The sequence below is a fragment of the Hibiscus syriacus genome, unplaced genomic scaffold (genome assembly GCF_006381635.1).
Source record: "Hibiscus syriacus cultivar Baekdansim isolate YM2019G1 unplaced genomic scaffold, ASM638163v2 tig00110328_pilon, whole genome shotgun sequence".
NCBI lineage: Eukaryota > Viridiplantae > Streptophyta > Magnoliopsida > Malvales > Malvaceae > Hibiscus > Hibiscus syriacus.
The window spans coordinates 3,676,371-3,692,104 of record NW_024062685.1 but is presented as its reverse complement, the minus strand read 5'-3'; the positions used below and the strand labels follow the sequence as shown (position 1 = coordinate 3,692,104).

Sequence of the window (15,734 nt, the reverse complement as noted above, 5' to 3'; positions counted from 1 at the left end):
TAAAAATAGTAAAGTTTTAAAATTATATATCATCAATTTAAATTCTTATAATTAATATTACCATTATCGTTAATTTTAATTTAATTTTCGGACCGAGTGAATGAATAGTATGTAGAGTTTTGATATACTAACATAAAATGAATCAAGATCCAACTAAAACTCAGGCCCTCTTGATGTTCAATAGCTTGTTTATTAGCATGTTGAAGGTCACGTAACGCAAGATGATCTCACCTATAAATATTAGACTTAGATCTCAATTTAAATTCTCATAATTAATATTATCATTATTTTTAATTCTATTAACGGATCAAATGAATTAAATAGTATGTTTATTTGGTAAAGCAGATATTATTATTACTTGAGGTCTCGGGTTCGAGTACTATGAAATATTAAGGATATGATCGTTTAATGTCAAATAATTGAACGTCATTTTTTAATAGATAATAACTTGTACTTATCTAATATTGATAAAAAAAATATTAAGAAAATATTTCTTATAAATATTTGATTATACCCAATTTATAAATTAATTTATGAATGAATGGAATATAAATATATAGTGTATTATCCAAGATCGGGTTGGAATGATGGGAGCTGGGTGGCTGAGTTCAGCGCACGTGAAACATAGAGATAGGACGTCCACAAGAATGATTTGGTTTGGAGTGGTGAGATGATTGAATGGCTGTCCAAATGCTTACAAACAATCCCTTCAATGCTCACACGGGGATGACAACGCAACGGAGAAAAAGCGAAAACGATGCTCTCTCTATCTCTCTCAAAATAAATAATTAATTGAAAAAATTTAAATTCAACCTTCACCATGCTACTCTCTTATTTTCTCCCTTTGGTTTCAAAATTCAATCACAATAAGACCTAACTTATATCTCAAGTCCCAAAGGATAAAATATTTATAATCTCTTGTTCTTGTATCTATTATTGTAAAATATAATTTCTCAAACATACAAACTCGTCTTTCTAACATTTAATTTCGTATCCATAAACACATCATTGTTTTGGAATATTGAAGTAGAACTTAGCAAAATTGGAAATGAAAAGAAATTGTTGAAGACGTAAAAGTAGTAGATGCCTGTCAGCTTTTGCTTTATCATAAATTGATTGAAAGAAGAAGAAGGGTGGGCATATTTGTTTTTATAATTTAAATATTTGTTATGTTCATATTTTATTGGTAAATTCAATCACTAAATACTTTATAAGCACGGCAGGGGAAAAGTTTAAAATAATAATAAAGAATTATCAGAATTTCAAATTTAGATGGAATAGTAGGGCGTATAGATATTCAAAAAAATGAGTATAGTAGCTACTCTACTTTTTCATTTTCAATGTATAAATTCATTTGAGCAAATCAATGGAAATTTAAAAGAAAAAGGAGAGGAGAGATCAAAATTCAAAGGAAAAAGGCACAAAAGAAAGTTCCAGATCAAGGGATTATCAGGATTTTGGACAGGTTCGTCGATATCCACCTTTCTCTTTCCCTCAGATCCCATTTTAAATCTTTCTCTTCAATCTTCCACACCTCTGAAAACAGTGCCCTACTGCCCTCCTTTTGTTGTTGTTGCAGAGGAGGCGTAAGAATAGAGGAACCGCAGGCTTTCGTTTGATTAAATTGTAAGCATTTCCGTTTCTGTCAGTAGTTTTGAGAGTGGAATTAGAGAGAGAGAGAAATGGAGAGGAACACTCCTGTTAGGAAGCCACATACTTCTACAGCAGATCTGCTCACTTGGTCTGAGACTCCTCCGCCGGACTCAGCCGCCCGCCCCGCCCGCCCTTTCCAGGTACTTCTCCCCCCCCCAAACACTTTTACTTTGGGCGGTGAATTAGTGTTTTTGATTGATTTTTGTCTTTTGATTAATGGTAGCCGTCGGATGGGATAAAAAAAGTGGTATTTGGAGGTCAAGTGACTGACGAAGAATTTGAAAGCTTAAACAAACGGTGAGATCTGCTTTATTTGGAAATTTTTAACTCTTCTTTTGTTTTGATATATATAATCTCAAAAATCCTATTTTGAAAATTTTGAGGAAAATTGGAAACTTTGTCAAATCTGCGCGTAATTTAAAAACTTCAAGTTTGATCTGTTCAATTCTTCGTGCATTCTTTCCTTATTAGCTGTAATTTACCATCCATTATTCCGTGATCCGTCGGATCTCCATTTTTTTATGTATCAACCATTGAACGAGATCTAACTGTAACTATTTCTTGCGTACTGGATCAATAATGTATTCTTCAATTGGGTAATTACATAATGCTTTGCGAGGATCAGTTATTTAAGATTTGTTAGTTTGGTGAAATTACTGGCAGTAAAACTCAGTTCAAATCTTTTTTGATTCTTCATTATTAACCTAGAAGTATCCATCTCTGATGCATATTTGTTAGTCGATGAACTTTGCATCTTCTTTATGTTGTTTATCTAATTATCTCTGCAACTGCCATTGATGCTATAGGAAACCTCCCTCTGGATACAAAATGAAGGAGATGACTGGTAGTGGTATTTTTGCAGCCAACGGAGAAAATGACGAGGCCGAAACAGGTAGTGCCAATCCTGATTCAAACCCCAAAACAGGACTAAGAATGTACCAGGTACCTGTCCAATTCTTTTGTTTCCAAATTCTGTTACGATGATATACTGTAATTTATGTGAATGTTTAGAGCATACTACATTTGTGTCAAGTAGTGTTTTAGTTAAATGTTCCAATGTTTGGCACCATCAGAAAGCGCTAGCTGGAATTAGTCACATTTCGTTTGATGAGGAAGAGAGTATCTCCCCAAGAAAGCCAACTACTCTTCCCGAAGTTGCAAAGCAACGTGAGCTGAGTGGAACGTTAGAAAGTGAGGATTCAAAGTTGAAGCAGCAGGTTTCAGATGCAAAGTGCAGGGAGCTTAGTGGACACGACATCTTTGCTCCCCCATCTGAAATCTTACCGAGGCCAACAACTGTACGTGCATTGGCATTGAAGGACAATTTTGACATGGGAGAATCTCATACTAGCAATGTAAGTACATGTCAAAACTGCTTACTGAATTTTGGCAATGCTAGAACGTATTGTGCTTGATGCAATAAATTGCACCTAAGCTAGTTATGAATCATATACCTGTGCTTTGGTGAAAGTTCAATAAATAGGTGAAATACATTTCCTGTGCTTCAATTTTGCTTGTACAGGGTGTCAGGGACTGTGTTGTACCTGAAGTTTTCCTTTCACAATCATTAAGTACACAAATGTTTTCATTTAGTTCGATTTGCATCAACAATCAAATTTGAATATCTAACCTGTTTTTGAACTTGGATGATTTTTTTTGTAGGCTGCTGGAGGTGGCGTTGAGGATGCTGTGGTTAAGACAGCTAAGAAAATTCACAATCAGAAATTCGCTGAGCTTTCAGGTAATGACATATTTAAGGGTGATGTTCCGCCAGGTTCTGCCGAGAAACCACTTAGTACAGCAAAATTGCGGGAGATAAGTGGCAGCAACATATTTGCAGACGGGAAGCTCGAGTCTCGAGACTACCTTGGTGGTGTACGCAAACCCCCTGGCGGCGAAAGCAGCATTGCTTTGGTTTAATATCTTAGGTCTAACATGTGAGTTTGCTCTGTTTTCCGGGTGTTTTTCGGTTCTCTCTTCAATGGAGGTGTGATTATATTATTTGACCTTTTTCATTGTGGGGTTTTGGGAATTATGTTTTAGGATTTAACATGTCAAATGAGCTATGGACCATTGCTAATTGCATGGTTAGTCCATGGCCTTGTGTTTTATCAATTCCGTATTAGTGAAGGTCTTTGGCTGTTTCAGATTTAATTTTATTGCTTATTTTGGTACATTGATTGTAATTGTTCGGTTAGTGTGAGTTCTTAATTGACCTCCTTTTGACACTGGTCGCGACTTAACCTCTAAGCTTAAATACAAGGAAGACGCAAATAATAATGTTAACTAAGGGGTTGTTTGTTTATTTCAAAATGATTAAGCGTTGAATGATTTAAATACTGAATGATTCAGAGATTTTGTATGAATTAGCTTTGAATGTGGCATGCTGTTTGATAATGACTATGAATCATTCAAAATATATTTTGATGTTGAATCATTTAATACCGTTTTGCTGAATCAGTTGACACTGAATCATTTAGAGGGGCGAAACAAACATGTTAAATGTTGAACGGTTTAATATTCAGCGTTAAATGGTTCTATTCAGGATCAAACAAACAACTCCTAAGAATGTAAACGAAACATTTTACTTGGATACAACTCAAAAATGTTTAATGCTTGAGTATGATTCGGTTACAAATATTTAATAATAATATCCATTAATTTTATTAAATATATAACTAATATTTAAAACTACGGATGAAATAAAAAATAAAAAATAATTACATAAATATGACATTTCTCTTATAAGTATTGGTGAATAAAATAGTTATATAAGAAACAGGAAAAAAAACTTTATAAGGGTTACAGGAATGCTTTTCCAAACGAATAATAATATCCATTAATTTTATTAAATATATAACTAATATTTAAAACTACAGGATGAAATAAAAAATAAAAAATAATTACATAAATATGATATTTCTCTTATAAGTATTGGTGAATAAAATAGTTATCTAAGAAACAGAAAAAAAAAACTATATAAGGGTTACAGGAATGCTTTTCCAAACGAACTATTTTAATGTAAAAGCATGGTTTTTTCGGCTTCTTAGTTTGAGTCAATAACCATTGTTTCAACCGTAAAATTGAAAATGAAAAAGTTTCAAATCTTAACTTTTGTAGTTGGTTTGAATCTACCGTTTCTATTGTATTTTTTTATGTTTTATTCGTTTGACATTAATTGTGCGGTCAAAAGAGAGCTTTTTTTTAGCTAAAAGTGATTTTAGAAGTCTAATTTAATATAATTCAAATTATAAAGGGGCATGAGGGGAAAAGAAAAAGTAAGAGGTCAACTTAGGAAATGGAAAAAGATATAAAAAAAACCCTTAGGAAAGAACCATCATAGAGTTGAATACAGTTCACTTGAGGTAGAGCTTGAGTTATTAAGGGAATCAAATTTAAGCATCTTAATGCTTTCTTGAATCAAATTTAATCTAACTTTTAATTTTTATGAATAATACTTTTATTTAAGAATTTAAATTTAAATTTGACTTCAAACATGAGTGGTTAATTTTTCTTTAATTAATTTGGATGTAATATTTGTTTAAAAGATTCAATCATTAGATAATGAAGGCTCAAACACCCTTATAAACGATGTGTTCGAACCTTCGATCTTTAAATATAACAATTATCATTTTAACCATTAAGATTGTTTAATTTGTTTATAAAAAGTTTAAGATAAAGATTTAAGTTTTTATTTATAAAATGAGCTTAATTGAGTAGTTCAATCTCTAAGAGTAATGTCTGATCGTGCTCGAGCTGAACTTCTAAACCTAAATTTTGTTTCAATTCGAATTTTGACTACTTGAGCTTGGTCTGATTCATTAGAATAAATCAAGAAGTCCCAAAAATAAAGTTGTAAACACCGGGGTTTGGCTCGCATTATCCACACTATTTAAGGATTTATCAGAGTTCAAATTTCAAAACCAGCTTTTCAATTTCATTTAGGAAGAGCAAATGGAAGAAACCAAAGGGCAAATCATAGACGGTACTCCAAAACCACAAATCGCAGTTCCATGTGCCAAAGCTGCGTTTCTGCTTTCTTCACTGAAATCATCTTCTAATAGCGTCTTCGAATCTGCAGAAAACGGCGAACTTGAGGTAAAATCGTAATTTGACCTTCTTGAACTTGAGGTAAAATCAAGAAGATGATGATAGAAATAGAAATCTGAGGTTAGCTCTTGTTAAGGAACCGTGTGGGATCAATGGAGCTCACTCTTCAAGTAATCTTCGTTATTTTGATTTCTACTTTCTTTATGAAGTTGACATTTGATATCTCTATCGACGATGAATGTAACTGCTATTAATTACTGGGCAAACTAGCCTCGGCTTAAAAATTCTTCAAATATTTCTGTTCATTTTGACATGAAATTTGCCGAAAAAAAATTGATTTTGATTTTGAAAGGAAATACAGTTGTTTGTTTTCAGATCTTCAATTTGCCAAACAAATTCACGCTGTTTTTATTTGTTAAGACAACAGATCCATACAATGATTCAAATATTCAAACACAAAATGAGAGAGGTGAAACCCTAATTAAAACTCATAATCCCCAAAACGCAACCGTATCAAACACCAAACCATTTTCTCAAACCTCATCCTCGAGTAAAAGCATATTCGGAATACCCTTATTAACCGGAAACTTCGGCCAGTCTCGGGGCAAAGAAGCGCACCTTCCTCGAGATGGAGCTCTAACAGGGCATGATGAAACTTCCTCAAAATCTCGATGTCCGACTCCAACACCGACGGCTCCGGCGGCACCTCCGGGAGCTCGTTGTACCCCATGATTCTCGAAGCATCGGAGAGGGCTTTCCAATCGATCTTCGGAAATATGTTCCTGAGGAAATCGTGATTGATTTCGACTTCCTTCTCCACCACTTTCTCCACTTGGATCCTCAGAGGGAAACCATTGGTTACCCCTTTGATGTTCGACGATAACATGTTGTGAGTTAACAATCTCATCTCTTTCTCTTCTTTTCAGTGCTATCGCTTGTTTTCAGTTTATTTGATTGATGCTTGGCTTCTTGTAGGGTTTTTTTAGTGCCTTTTGAGTATCAGTGACATGCGGAAAGACGAATACGTCCTTATATATAAGTTAAATTTGGGGTGATTTAGTAATTTAAGATGTTGTTAGAGCTAAGCCCTAATTCTTGAGCCAAATCTAGGTTTGGGCTGGAATATACTGTTATCCCTAGTCAGCATTAGAGCTTGAGCCAATAGTTTTTGAGGTGTTTTTTTAATATAAATTTTAAATATAATCTTAATTTTACTTAGGGACAGTTTGTTTACTGCTGAATGGAATTATTCAGCACTGAATGTTGAACCGTTCACCATTCAGCAGCATTAAGTGTGTTTGATTTTCACCTCTGAATGAAGACTATGCTGAATGAAACAACAAAACACAGCTGAATGATTCATCATTAAAGTACATTCTGAATCATTAAGCACCCGGTATTTTACCATAATACCTATTTTTTCACATGTTGTCTTATTAAACAATCATATCTTATAATATAGTAAATCATTATGAAGGTAAAAATGAAAATATTCATAATTCAGATTGTATATTCAGAACTAATTCATACAAAACCTTTGAATCATTCAGGCCATTGAATCATTCAACCCTTAATTATTTTATTTTATCAAACAACCCTAAAAGAGGAAAAGGAAGGGGAACTTTACAAAAAAGATAGCATTTTCAGTAGTTATAAATCTCATGATTTAAGAAAATATAAGGAAACAAAAAACAAATAATTTAGTCAATCGATTAGTCTGACCAAATGTTCTTGCTTAATTTTAGAGTTTTTTTATTAATCTAGAGTGATTACAAGTAGTAGTAGTATTATTCTAAAACTCTCAACCATTTAACAATATATATTCAAATACCTTGCAATTGTTGATATATTAATAATTAAAAAGAATCTATAAAAATTACATTTTCAAATATATATCTAAAATAATTATATATCACATATGATAATCATTAATAAATTAATATTTTCATTAAAGTATCACATATGGTGTGTGATAAATACAATTTTTTTATAAATTGAATAATGTAACATGTTTTTAATTTATAAATGAACTTTCGTAAATTTATGATTTTAATATTTTTTATAAATTTTATGATTTTATTCAATTATTTCATAATTATAATTTTTATGTTTTTAATAGCATTCTATACTGTTTAAATAAGTTTTTATATATTTAAATAGTAATTTTATTTAAAAAATTAAAGGTATTTATAAAACAATAAAAAATCAATATCAAACTAAATCTTTTATACGTCATTATTTTTCAATATCAGCTGTCACATTAGTAACATTACATCGTTTATATTGTCCCTTATCATGTAATCACTTAATGGGCTATATAGAAGATTAATGGGGAAAAAATGTTTTCACCAGTCATAACTCAAAGGTTTTAATATTAGGGACTTACTTGAATTTTTTTCATTGTTTTTGGAGGGATTTTAACTATTCAAAGGTGAATCTACCTTTCTATATCTAAGTTTCGATCTATTCAAAACTAGAGATATTATTGAGTTAAACCGAATAACAATGGTTGAATATTCGAGAGCAATTTTAGTTTGGGTCATATAAAAATAGAACAGCTCAGTTTAGATCCAAGGTTTTATTATTGTGTAATTCATTCTTCCATTTTCATTTCATGATTGTAATTTGAGAGGTGTCATCCCCCAACTTTTGTAGGTTTATATATTCCTTTTTATAACTTTTAGTTTTAAATTTAATAAATTTAATTTTTATTCCCTTTAATTATTTTTAATTCATTATTTTCAAAATGCCTATTTAGTATATATATTAATATATATAATAGCTTGTTAGTATATGTCTTTATAATCACCACTTTTAAGGCCTGTAAATAAACCATTCACAATTTGGACTTGTTTGGGGATTTTTTTTGGATTAATTTAGGTTGCTTACAAATTGTAATATATGTCTTAAATACTTTCAATTATTTAATAATGTTTAAATATTCTGTCGTCTCTAGTATTCGAACCTAAGACTACTAAGAATAATAACTATTTCTTTAACATATAATAAGTTTGGTTGGTATTGATTAGAGACTTTTAAAGGAATACTTGTAACATCTGACATGATTAGCTTACTTTTCTTGCTCTCGACTTTTATCAAACACCACATGTCACTGCACTTAGTATTATAAAATTTGTTCCACTTGTAACATCCAAATTTGATTTAAATAATTTTGAGGATTTAGGATGCCATATTAAATTATTATCGTGATTCACAATTTAAACATATGATACCTATCACATTAGATTATTATCGCGATTCATAATTTTTGTATAACAATAAAATAAAAACATACTATTTTATATTATCTTATTAATTGCTTATTAGTGACAGTTTAAGCTATATATAATATATTGTCAACCTTCATGAAATATTAAACTTGACGTAGCATTTAAGAATATAGTCTCCCACCTCATCAGATCAGGGTTTAAATCCCTCGATATCGAGTTTATTTTATAAAATTTTAATCAATAAAATAAATAAAACATGTTATAATCTAACCAATTAATTAATTTAGTTCAATGGTTGAAGCTCCTAAATCTCCTCCCACACATCTCGGGTAGATAATAATTCAAGCAGTTCACTCTAATTATTTTGATTTTGTTTATTCTGTCTTACCAGACATTTAACTTGATTTATCTGGTTCCATTTTTCTTATTTTGTTTGATTTATTTATATTAAATATTCACATTTAATATATATTTAGACTTGCTTTAAAAAATAACTTTCGTTTTTATCACATAGATATTCAGGTTATATTAGAATGTAATGTATTTTTGTATCATATTTGAAATTAAGAAATTTAGAAAGGTGGGAGATTGATAGCTAGGGTAAGTTAAAGTGAGGTAAGATTGCTTGGTGTTTGATGAAAGTGGAAAATGGTCCTGATTAGGTTATCCATTAGGGGGACTTAACAACAAATTTAGTGAAATGGGTTTCCAACTGTTCCCGTTTTATCAATTCCCGGGGACAACCTTATTCCACAAGCCATCTTCCCTCATCCTCTTGCCTTTAACTGAAGGTGGATTACAGGCAGACTACTTGCTACTGTTGAATTAAGGGAAACAATTTATATATATATATATATTGGAACCAGGAAGAACCATTTATTAAAATTTTGGACTAATTAATTTTAACACTGCATTAGAATTGATCACTAAATACATTACTTGAGAATAAAAACTCTGATCACTTTGACATTTATTCCCATTATTTCAGCACTGATAAAAAAAATATAATTTTAAAAAATAAAGTTTAAAGTTTAAAATTTGAATTTGAGTATTATATTTATAATAAATTTAATTAGAAGATGTAATACACATCTGCATGATTATGTGTCGGTAAATGCAGATTTTTAAATGCATTCGTTGGAAACCTGATGAATCAAGCAATTCGGTTTGTTTAACTGACAATTGAAAGTTTAAACTGAACTTTATTTTAATTGGTTTGTATTATAATATATTATATAACTGTTTTATTTATTTATTTATTTATTTGTTCAAATCACACCAAGGTCCACCCGACAAGGAACCTGTGTTGAAGGACCAACTTTTTAGTATCTAGTTATATATCATTTATATTCCCACTCATTATAATAAAAATATCAAATATTCATTATAATTTAAATATTGAGTAGGAAAATTTTTAGGGTAAACTACACGGGCGACCGCTCATCTATGGTCAAAAATCATTTTGACCATTGATGTTTCAATTTGATCAAACAGGTCACCGAACTATTGAAATGATTCAATCAAGCCGCTGACCGTAAACTTTTAACGGTGGAGGTGATGTGACAGTTAAAATCTAACCCTCATAATGACTCCTCGGTTAACTTTTTGGTATAATTATATATTTGGTCCTTGTTACTTACCCAATATGTCAATTTGATCCTAATTTTAGTTAAATTCAATAAATTTAATCCTCTAATTAAATTACGACACGTGCCAGTCTCTAATTGGAAGGCTAAGTTTATTTTAGTTTATTTTTAATTTAATATTTATTTCTTCCAATCAGAAACCGACACGTGTCGCAATTTAATTAGGGGATTAAATTTATTGAATTTAAATAAAATTAGGATCAAATTAACATCTTGAGTAAGTAACAAGGACCAAATATATAATTATACCAAAAAATTAACTGAGGAGTCATTCTGAGGGTTAGATTTTAACTGCCACATCACTTCCACCGTTAAAAGCTAACGGTCAGCGGCTTGATTGAACCATTTCAATAGTTTGGTGGTCTGTTTGATCAAATTGAAACATCGATGGTCAAAATGATTTTTTACTATAGTTGAGTGGCACCTGTGCCATATACCCAAATTTTTAACTCTTATCAAACTGATAAGAGAAAAGATTGATTAAAGGTAATATATTTTCATTTTATGTAATATTTGAACATAAATTCAGAAATAATTTAAAATTTAAAGTAATATATTATCTACATCGAATTTAATTATTATTATTTGAATATTAATTTAAATAAAATATTATTATCTTATCATGTTTGAATTCTATATGACAGAGAAGTAAATTATATAAAAAAATTAAATAATTAAATACGTTACCTGTACAGGTAACAAGGGTTTGAAAAATGAGAGTATATATATATACTATCATTGTGTGTGTGTGTGAGAGAGAGAGAGAGAGAGAGAGAGATCTTAGGTTAGAGTTTGTTTGGAAAGAGAGGAAAAATTGAGTACAAACATGGGTGTCACTCTTGGAGCTGTTGGCAAATGACATCGACACTAACAACATTGACAAATCAGACAAGAGTTTAGGTTTGAATGTTCTAATTTATCTTATGTTTTAAGTTAAGTTTCTATTCTTTCAGAAATAAGAATCAAGAAATAAATTCAATCTAAAAATACATTAATACCATTCCTCAATTCATCAATTTTTGTTATGATGGATCAATCATGACGTTAGATATAATAAATAGAAAAATTCTACAACGTTCGAAGAGTCCGTTGAACATCATTAATTTAATTTATAAAAATTTAAAATTCTAAAAAGACTTAAAGTATAATTATAATTTAGTTAAAAATTTAAAATAAAATATTAATTACATTATTTTCTATAATCTTTTTAATAAAAAATTATAATTTACCTTTAAAAGTTATTTAAAAATATTGAAAATTATGAAAAATAATGTAATTAATATTTTATTTTAAATCATTTACGTTTAAAATTTTAATTAATTTATAATTATACGTTGAGCCTTTTAGAATTTTCAATTTTTATAAATTAAATTAATGGTGTTCAACGGTTATCATCGTTAGTGATACTCAATAGTGCTCATCGAACGTGACAGACTCATCCTAATTATTATTATTATTATTATTATTATTATTATTATCAATTTTAATCACAAAATAAATACGTGTGATTGAATTTTTTAGAAAAAACCTAGTTTTATCTCATTGGTGTGTCGTTCATCTCTTTTTTTACGTCTTTGTTGATCAGCGGCGACGCCAACTTACGACTGCCGATATTCTTTATTGTTTTTTCTTCTCTATATCATATCTTTATTTTATTTATTTTTAATAAGTCCGTCTCTATTGCACATTTTCATATTCCTTTATCAATATATATTTGAAGTACATACTTTGTTATATATTTTTTAAATTGTATCTATATATTCTTTTTCGAATATCTATCGGATGTAAATGTAGAAGATGGGTATTTTTATTTAAAAACTATAATAAAAGCCTGGTGCTGATTTGGGGTGTTGGCTCTACCAACCTCTTCTCCTCTAACCATGTATAATAATGGGTCAAATTATCCTCATTTGTCTTTTTTCCAACAAATTAGATATCTGTCATGATGAATAAGCATTTTACTTTTCACCCTTAGATTATTTATTAAATAATGATTTCCATACATATTTGCAATTTTATATATTTAACTATGTATCCATAAATAAAATCATATGTATTATGCCCAAACAAAACATAAGGAAGCCCTCATAGAAGCCTACGCCTCATATTAGAGCACACAAAATTTACAACAATAGCAACAGAACTAATCATATGTATTAGTTATGGATGGACATGAGTCTGGTTTTGATTAATCTAATAAAAATAACCTTTCGCCCAAAATTTGATCTAACTCGGATTTACCGTGATATCATTAGATTCTTCTTTTGGGATAAAACTCGGACATGATATAATCTGAGTAGCTTGGGACCCTCCCAACTTTTTTTAATGTTTATTAATTTTAAAAGAAAATATATATTTTTAGGAAATAAATAAAATAAGTTCTATTGGGTCTCTCAATTGAAAAAAGTTAAATATTATTATATGATCATTGATATGTTGATATTGTTAGATTCCCTCTAATTTTTTGATCCCCTTAATAAACTCCTAATTCCGCCCCTATATATGTATATATTTCTTAATTTATATCATAAAATGGAGATATGAATGAATATAATAATAATATTGTCGCAATTATCTATAAATATATCATATATAATTACCCTAAAATCAAACTTGAATTGAACTAAATTTATCCTCCAAAAATTTCGACCTCAAATTCGAACCTAAACCTTTTTTTAAGAAAAATATTTAGCCTTATATAATCTGATTGCATCAAAATTCATCAGATACGGTACTCTGAATATCCCTAATACTAGTCCAATTGTATACCGGTTTATGGGTGAAAATATTAATATAAAAAAACTGATAATTATAATTTATAAAAATAATCACTTTTGATTTGGTAAAAATAAATAAATAAATGAAAAAGTACCGAGTAAATATTTTAGAAAATAAATATAAAATTTAAAATTTAATGTTGCGTGAATAATTAATTATTTGTATGGATTCTTCTTTGGAAAAAGAAAAGAAAGCGTAGACTATGAAAACGTTTTTTTTCAATATATTAAATAGAAAATTTAAAGTTGAACAATTAAAAATTACTATATATATTAATGATTAAAAAATTACGAATATGTATTTTTAATCATTCAAAATTAATCAATTTCTTTTTATCAAAGTATATATATATCATGTTACCCTCTCTTAAAAATATTTTTAGATCTGTTATCGAAATTGATACCATAAATAGAATAAATTAACTAATTAAAAAAAAATTCGGATACATGTAGATGGGGCACTGCTTTGGTATGTAGATTTCTTAAATAACTGAAGTCTCGTCGCGAAATCTAAAATAAATAATGGGACGTTAAAGATTTTCGAAGCCATGCAAAAAAAGGCAAAAGAATTAAAAAGAAGAAATCGGTATGACGCAGACGATTATTATTCTTCGTTGCCTGCGTGCATGAAATGCTTTCCTTTTAATTGATTTGACCAATTTCGCATGTCCACGTTTTCACGAAATCATATCTTAATTATGTTCAAGAAGCCTTGAAAAATAATATTTTCAGTTGAAACACTAATTTTTTTTTTTTCATTTTATAGTATTTTTTGGGTAAACTACGCCAATGGTCACTGGTGTAACTTTTCGTTTTCACTACTAATGTTTCAAAAGTTACAAATCGGTCACTAACGTTATCGTTTGTGACAACATGGTCACTAGCATTTAACAGCCGTTAAGAGGCTTGACGAAAAATACAGCTAGACCGTTATCTGCTGAGTTGGATCGTTGACCGCCATTTTGACTGGCTCTTCTTCTTCTTCAACTCATTCCCCATCTTCTTTCTCTTCACTTTTCTTCTTCTTTCTTTCTCTTCAGTTTTCTTCTTTTCCTCTTATCACACACGTTGCTTCCAAGAGTGATAAAACCCTTCTGCATTCTTTAACATCTCAAGAGTGATAAAACCCTTATGTATCATACTCTGCTGTTGTATCTATTAACAAAATTTAGAGAGCAAGTCACTAATTTATGTTAAAGCTTTTGATCCCACCCCACTTTTGTGTTGCTTCTTGCAGTGTTTAGTGGTCTCACTTATGCTTATATGGTGGAATAGTGGTTTGCAATTTTACTTGGGTTGCTTAAGATAATTATGTGTTCTATTTTCCAGCATGATTTTAATCCACAACAGCCAAAGTCTGAGCAGGTTGACAAGTTGAAACTATTCAAGACCATGTTGGAGCATATTTTAGCTTTCTTATTTATTCCCAAAGCAAATATAACACCCCTTTCAAGGAGAAGTTGAGTTCATATGAGAAGCAGATAATAAATTTTGTGAATTCCAATAGGCCATGAAAGCCTGCCTCTATGCTGCTGCAAGGACAGTTTCCTCCACCTCATATACATTCCATGCAACAAGCATAAACACAAATTAATCAGACACAATCTCTTGATAATTAAATGAACCCTCAGTTGCAGTCATAAATTTACAAGGTTCTGTGCCAGCAATGCAATCTAACAACATGACAAGCATGCATCATAATTCTTTGTCACCTGGGGTTTCGAGGCATCTTCGCGGACCAGGGGTGTAAGGAACTGGGATGAGCTATCGAACCGATTTTATTACCAGCTTCCATGCAGTAAAATTTTAGAGTTGGGAACTATACAAAAATGAGAGAGATGATCAGAAACTATTGAAAGCGAATTGATTGGTGGGTTTTTAAGGTTTTGGAGTCTTAATAAAGGCTTTTTAAATAGAAAGTGCGTTTTGATTAACAATGGTCTGGTTTTCGAGTGGTAGCCATTATTGGAAAAGTCATGATCATTGGTTGGGTTGCAAAGCAGGATAAAGTGAAAACCAGGTTTAGGTTTTTCTGGTGCATAATAATTCGCGGTATAGCTATCGGTTTAAAAGAGCGGTATTGATTATTTTAAGATTTTGAGTGGGAGTACTTTAGGACCTGTGCATGTCTGGAATCAACGGTTGTTTGCGGAGAGTGAAAGGGACCACTAGATCAGAAAATAGGAGCACTGGTTTTCCACCACGTTTGGCTCTTGTCTGGTTTCTGCATTCATTTACATTTTTAGACTTGTAATCGCTTCTCCATTTTTAGACTTGTAATAGTTGCGGAGAGTATCATTGACAGTTAAAAAGAAAAAGATTTGGAAGATTAAGTTATGAATATTTTGAGGGAAAACTTAATGGTTTAGAGGTTTAAC

At 30.3% G+C, this 15,734-nt stretch overlaps 2 protein-coding genes, 1 long non-coding RNA gene and 1 pseudogene across 4 annotated transcripts in view; 2 read left to right on the top strand and 2 right to left on the bottom strand.

Annotated features, from left to right (window-relative positions):
• Nucleotides 1–291, bottom strand: part of LOC120118494 (endoplasmic reticulum-Golgi intermediate compartment protein 3-like) — a 40,011-nt gene extending 39,720 nt beyond the window's left edge. The window contains exon 1 of the mRNA XM_039138521.1: nt 263–291. The gene's annotated coding sequence lies outside the window, so the exon portion shown is untranslated. The remainder of the gene's footprint in view (nt 1–262) is intronic.
• Nucleotides 292–1,318: 1,027 nt separating this feature from the next.
• On the top strand, nt 1,319–3,875 carry LOC120118495. Of its 2 annotated transcripts, none has more exons than XM_039138523.1 (6): nt 1,319–1,465; nt 1,580–1,793; nt 1,877–1,950; nt 2,460–2,595; nt 2,727–3,008; nt 3,316–3,875. In XM_039138523.1, exons 2-6 carry the CDS (start codon nt 1,683–1,685, stop codon nt 3,571–3,573), a joined length of 861 nt encoding a protein of 286 aa, XP_038994454.1. In that variant the 5' UTR covers nt 1,319–1,465; nt 1,580–1,682; the 3' UTR covers nt 3,574–3,875. The 2 variants fall into 2 exon arrangements, with proteins under 2 accessions (XP_038994454.1, XP_038994455.1); XM_039138524.1 differs by having other exon boundaries at nt 1,328–1,465; nt 1,547–1,793.
• A 1,593-nt stretch (nt 3,876–5,468) lies between these two features.
• Nucleotides 5,469–15,203, top strand: LOC120118702. Its single transcript, XR_005515774.1, has 3 exons — nt 5,469–5,751; nt 14,811–14,820; nt 15,193–15,203. It is a non-coding gene; the product is annotated as an uncharacterized LOC120118702 (long non-coding RNA).
• On the bottom strand, nt 6,141–6,690 carry LOC120118701 (annotated as a pseudogene).
• Nucleotides 15,204–15,734: the final 531 nt, after the last annotated feature.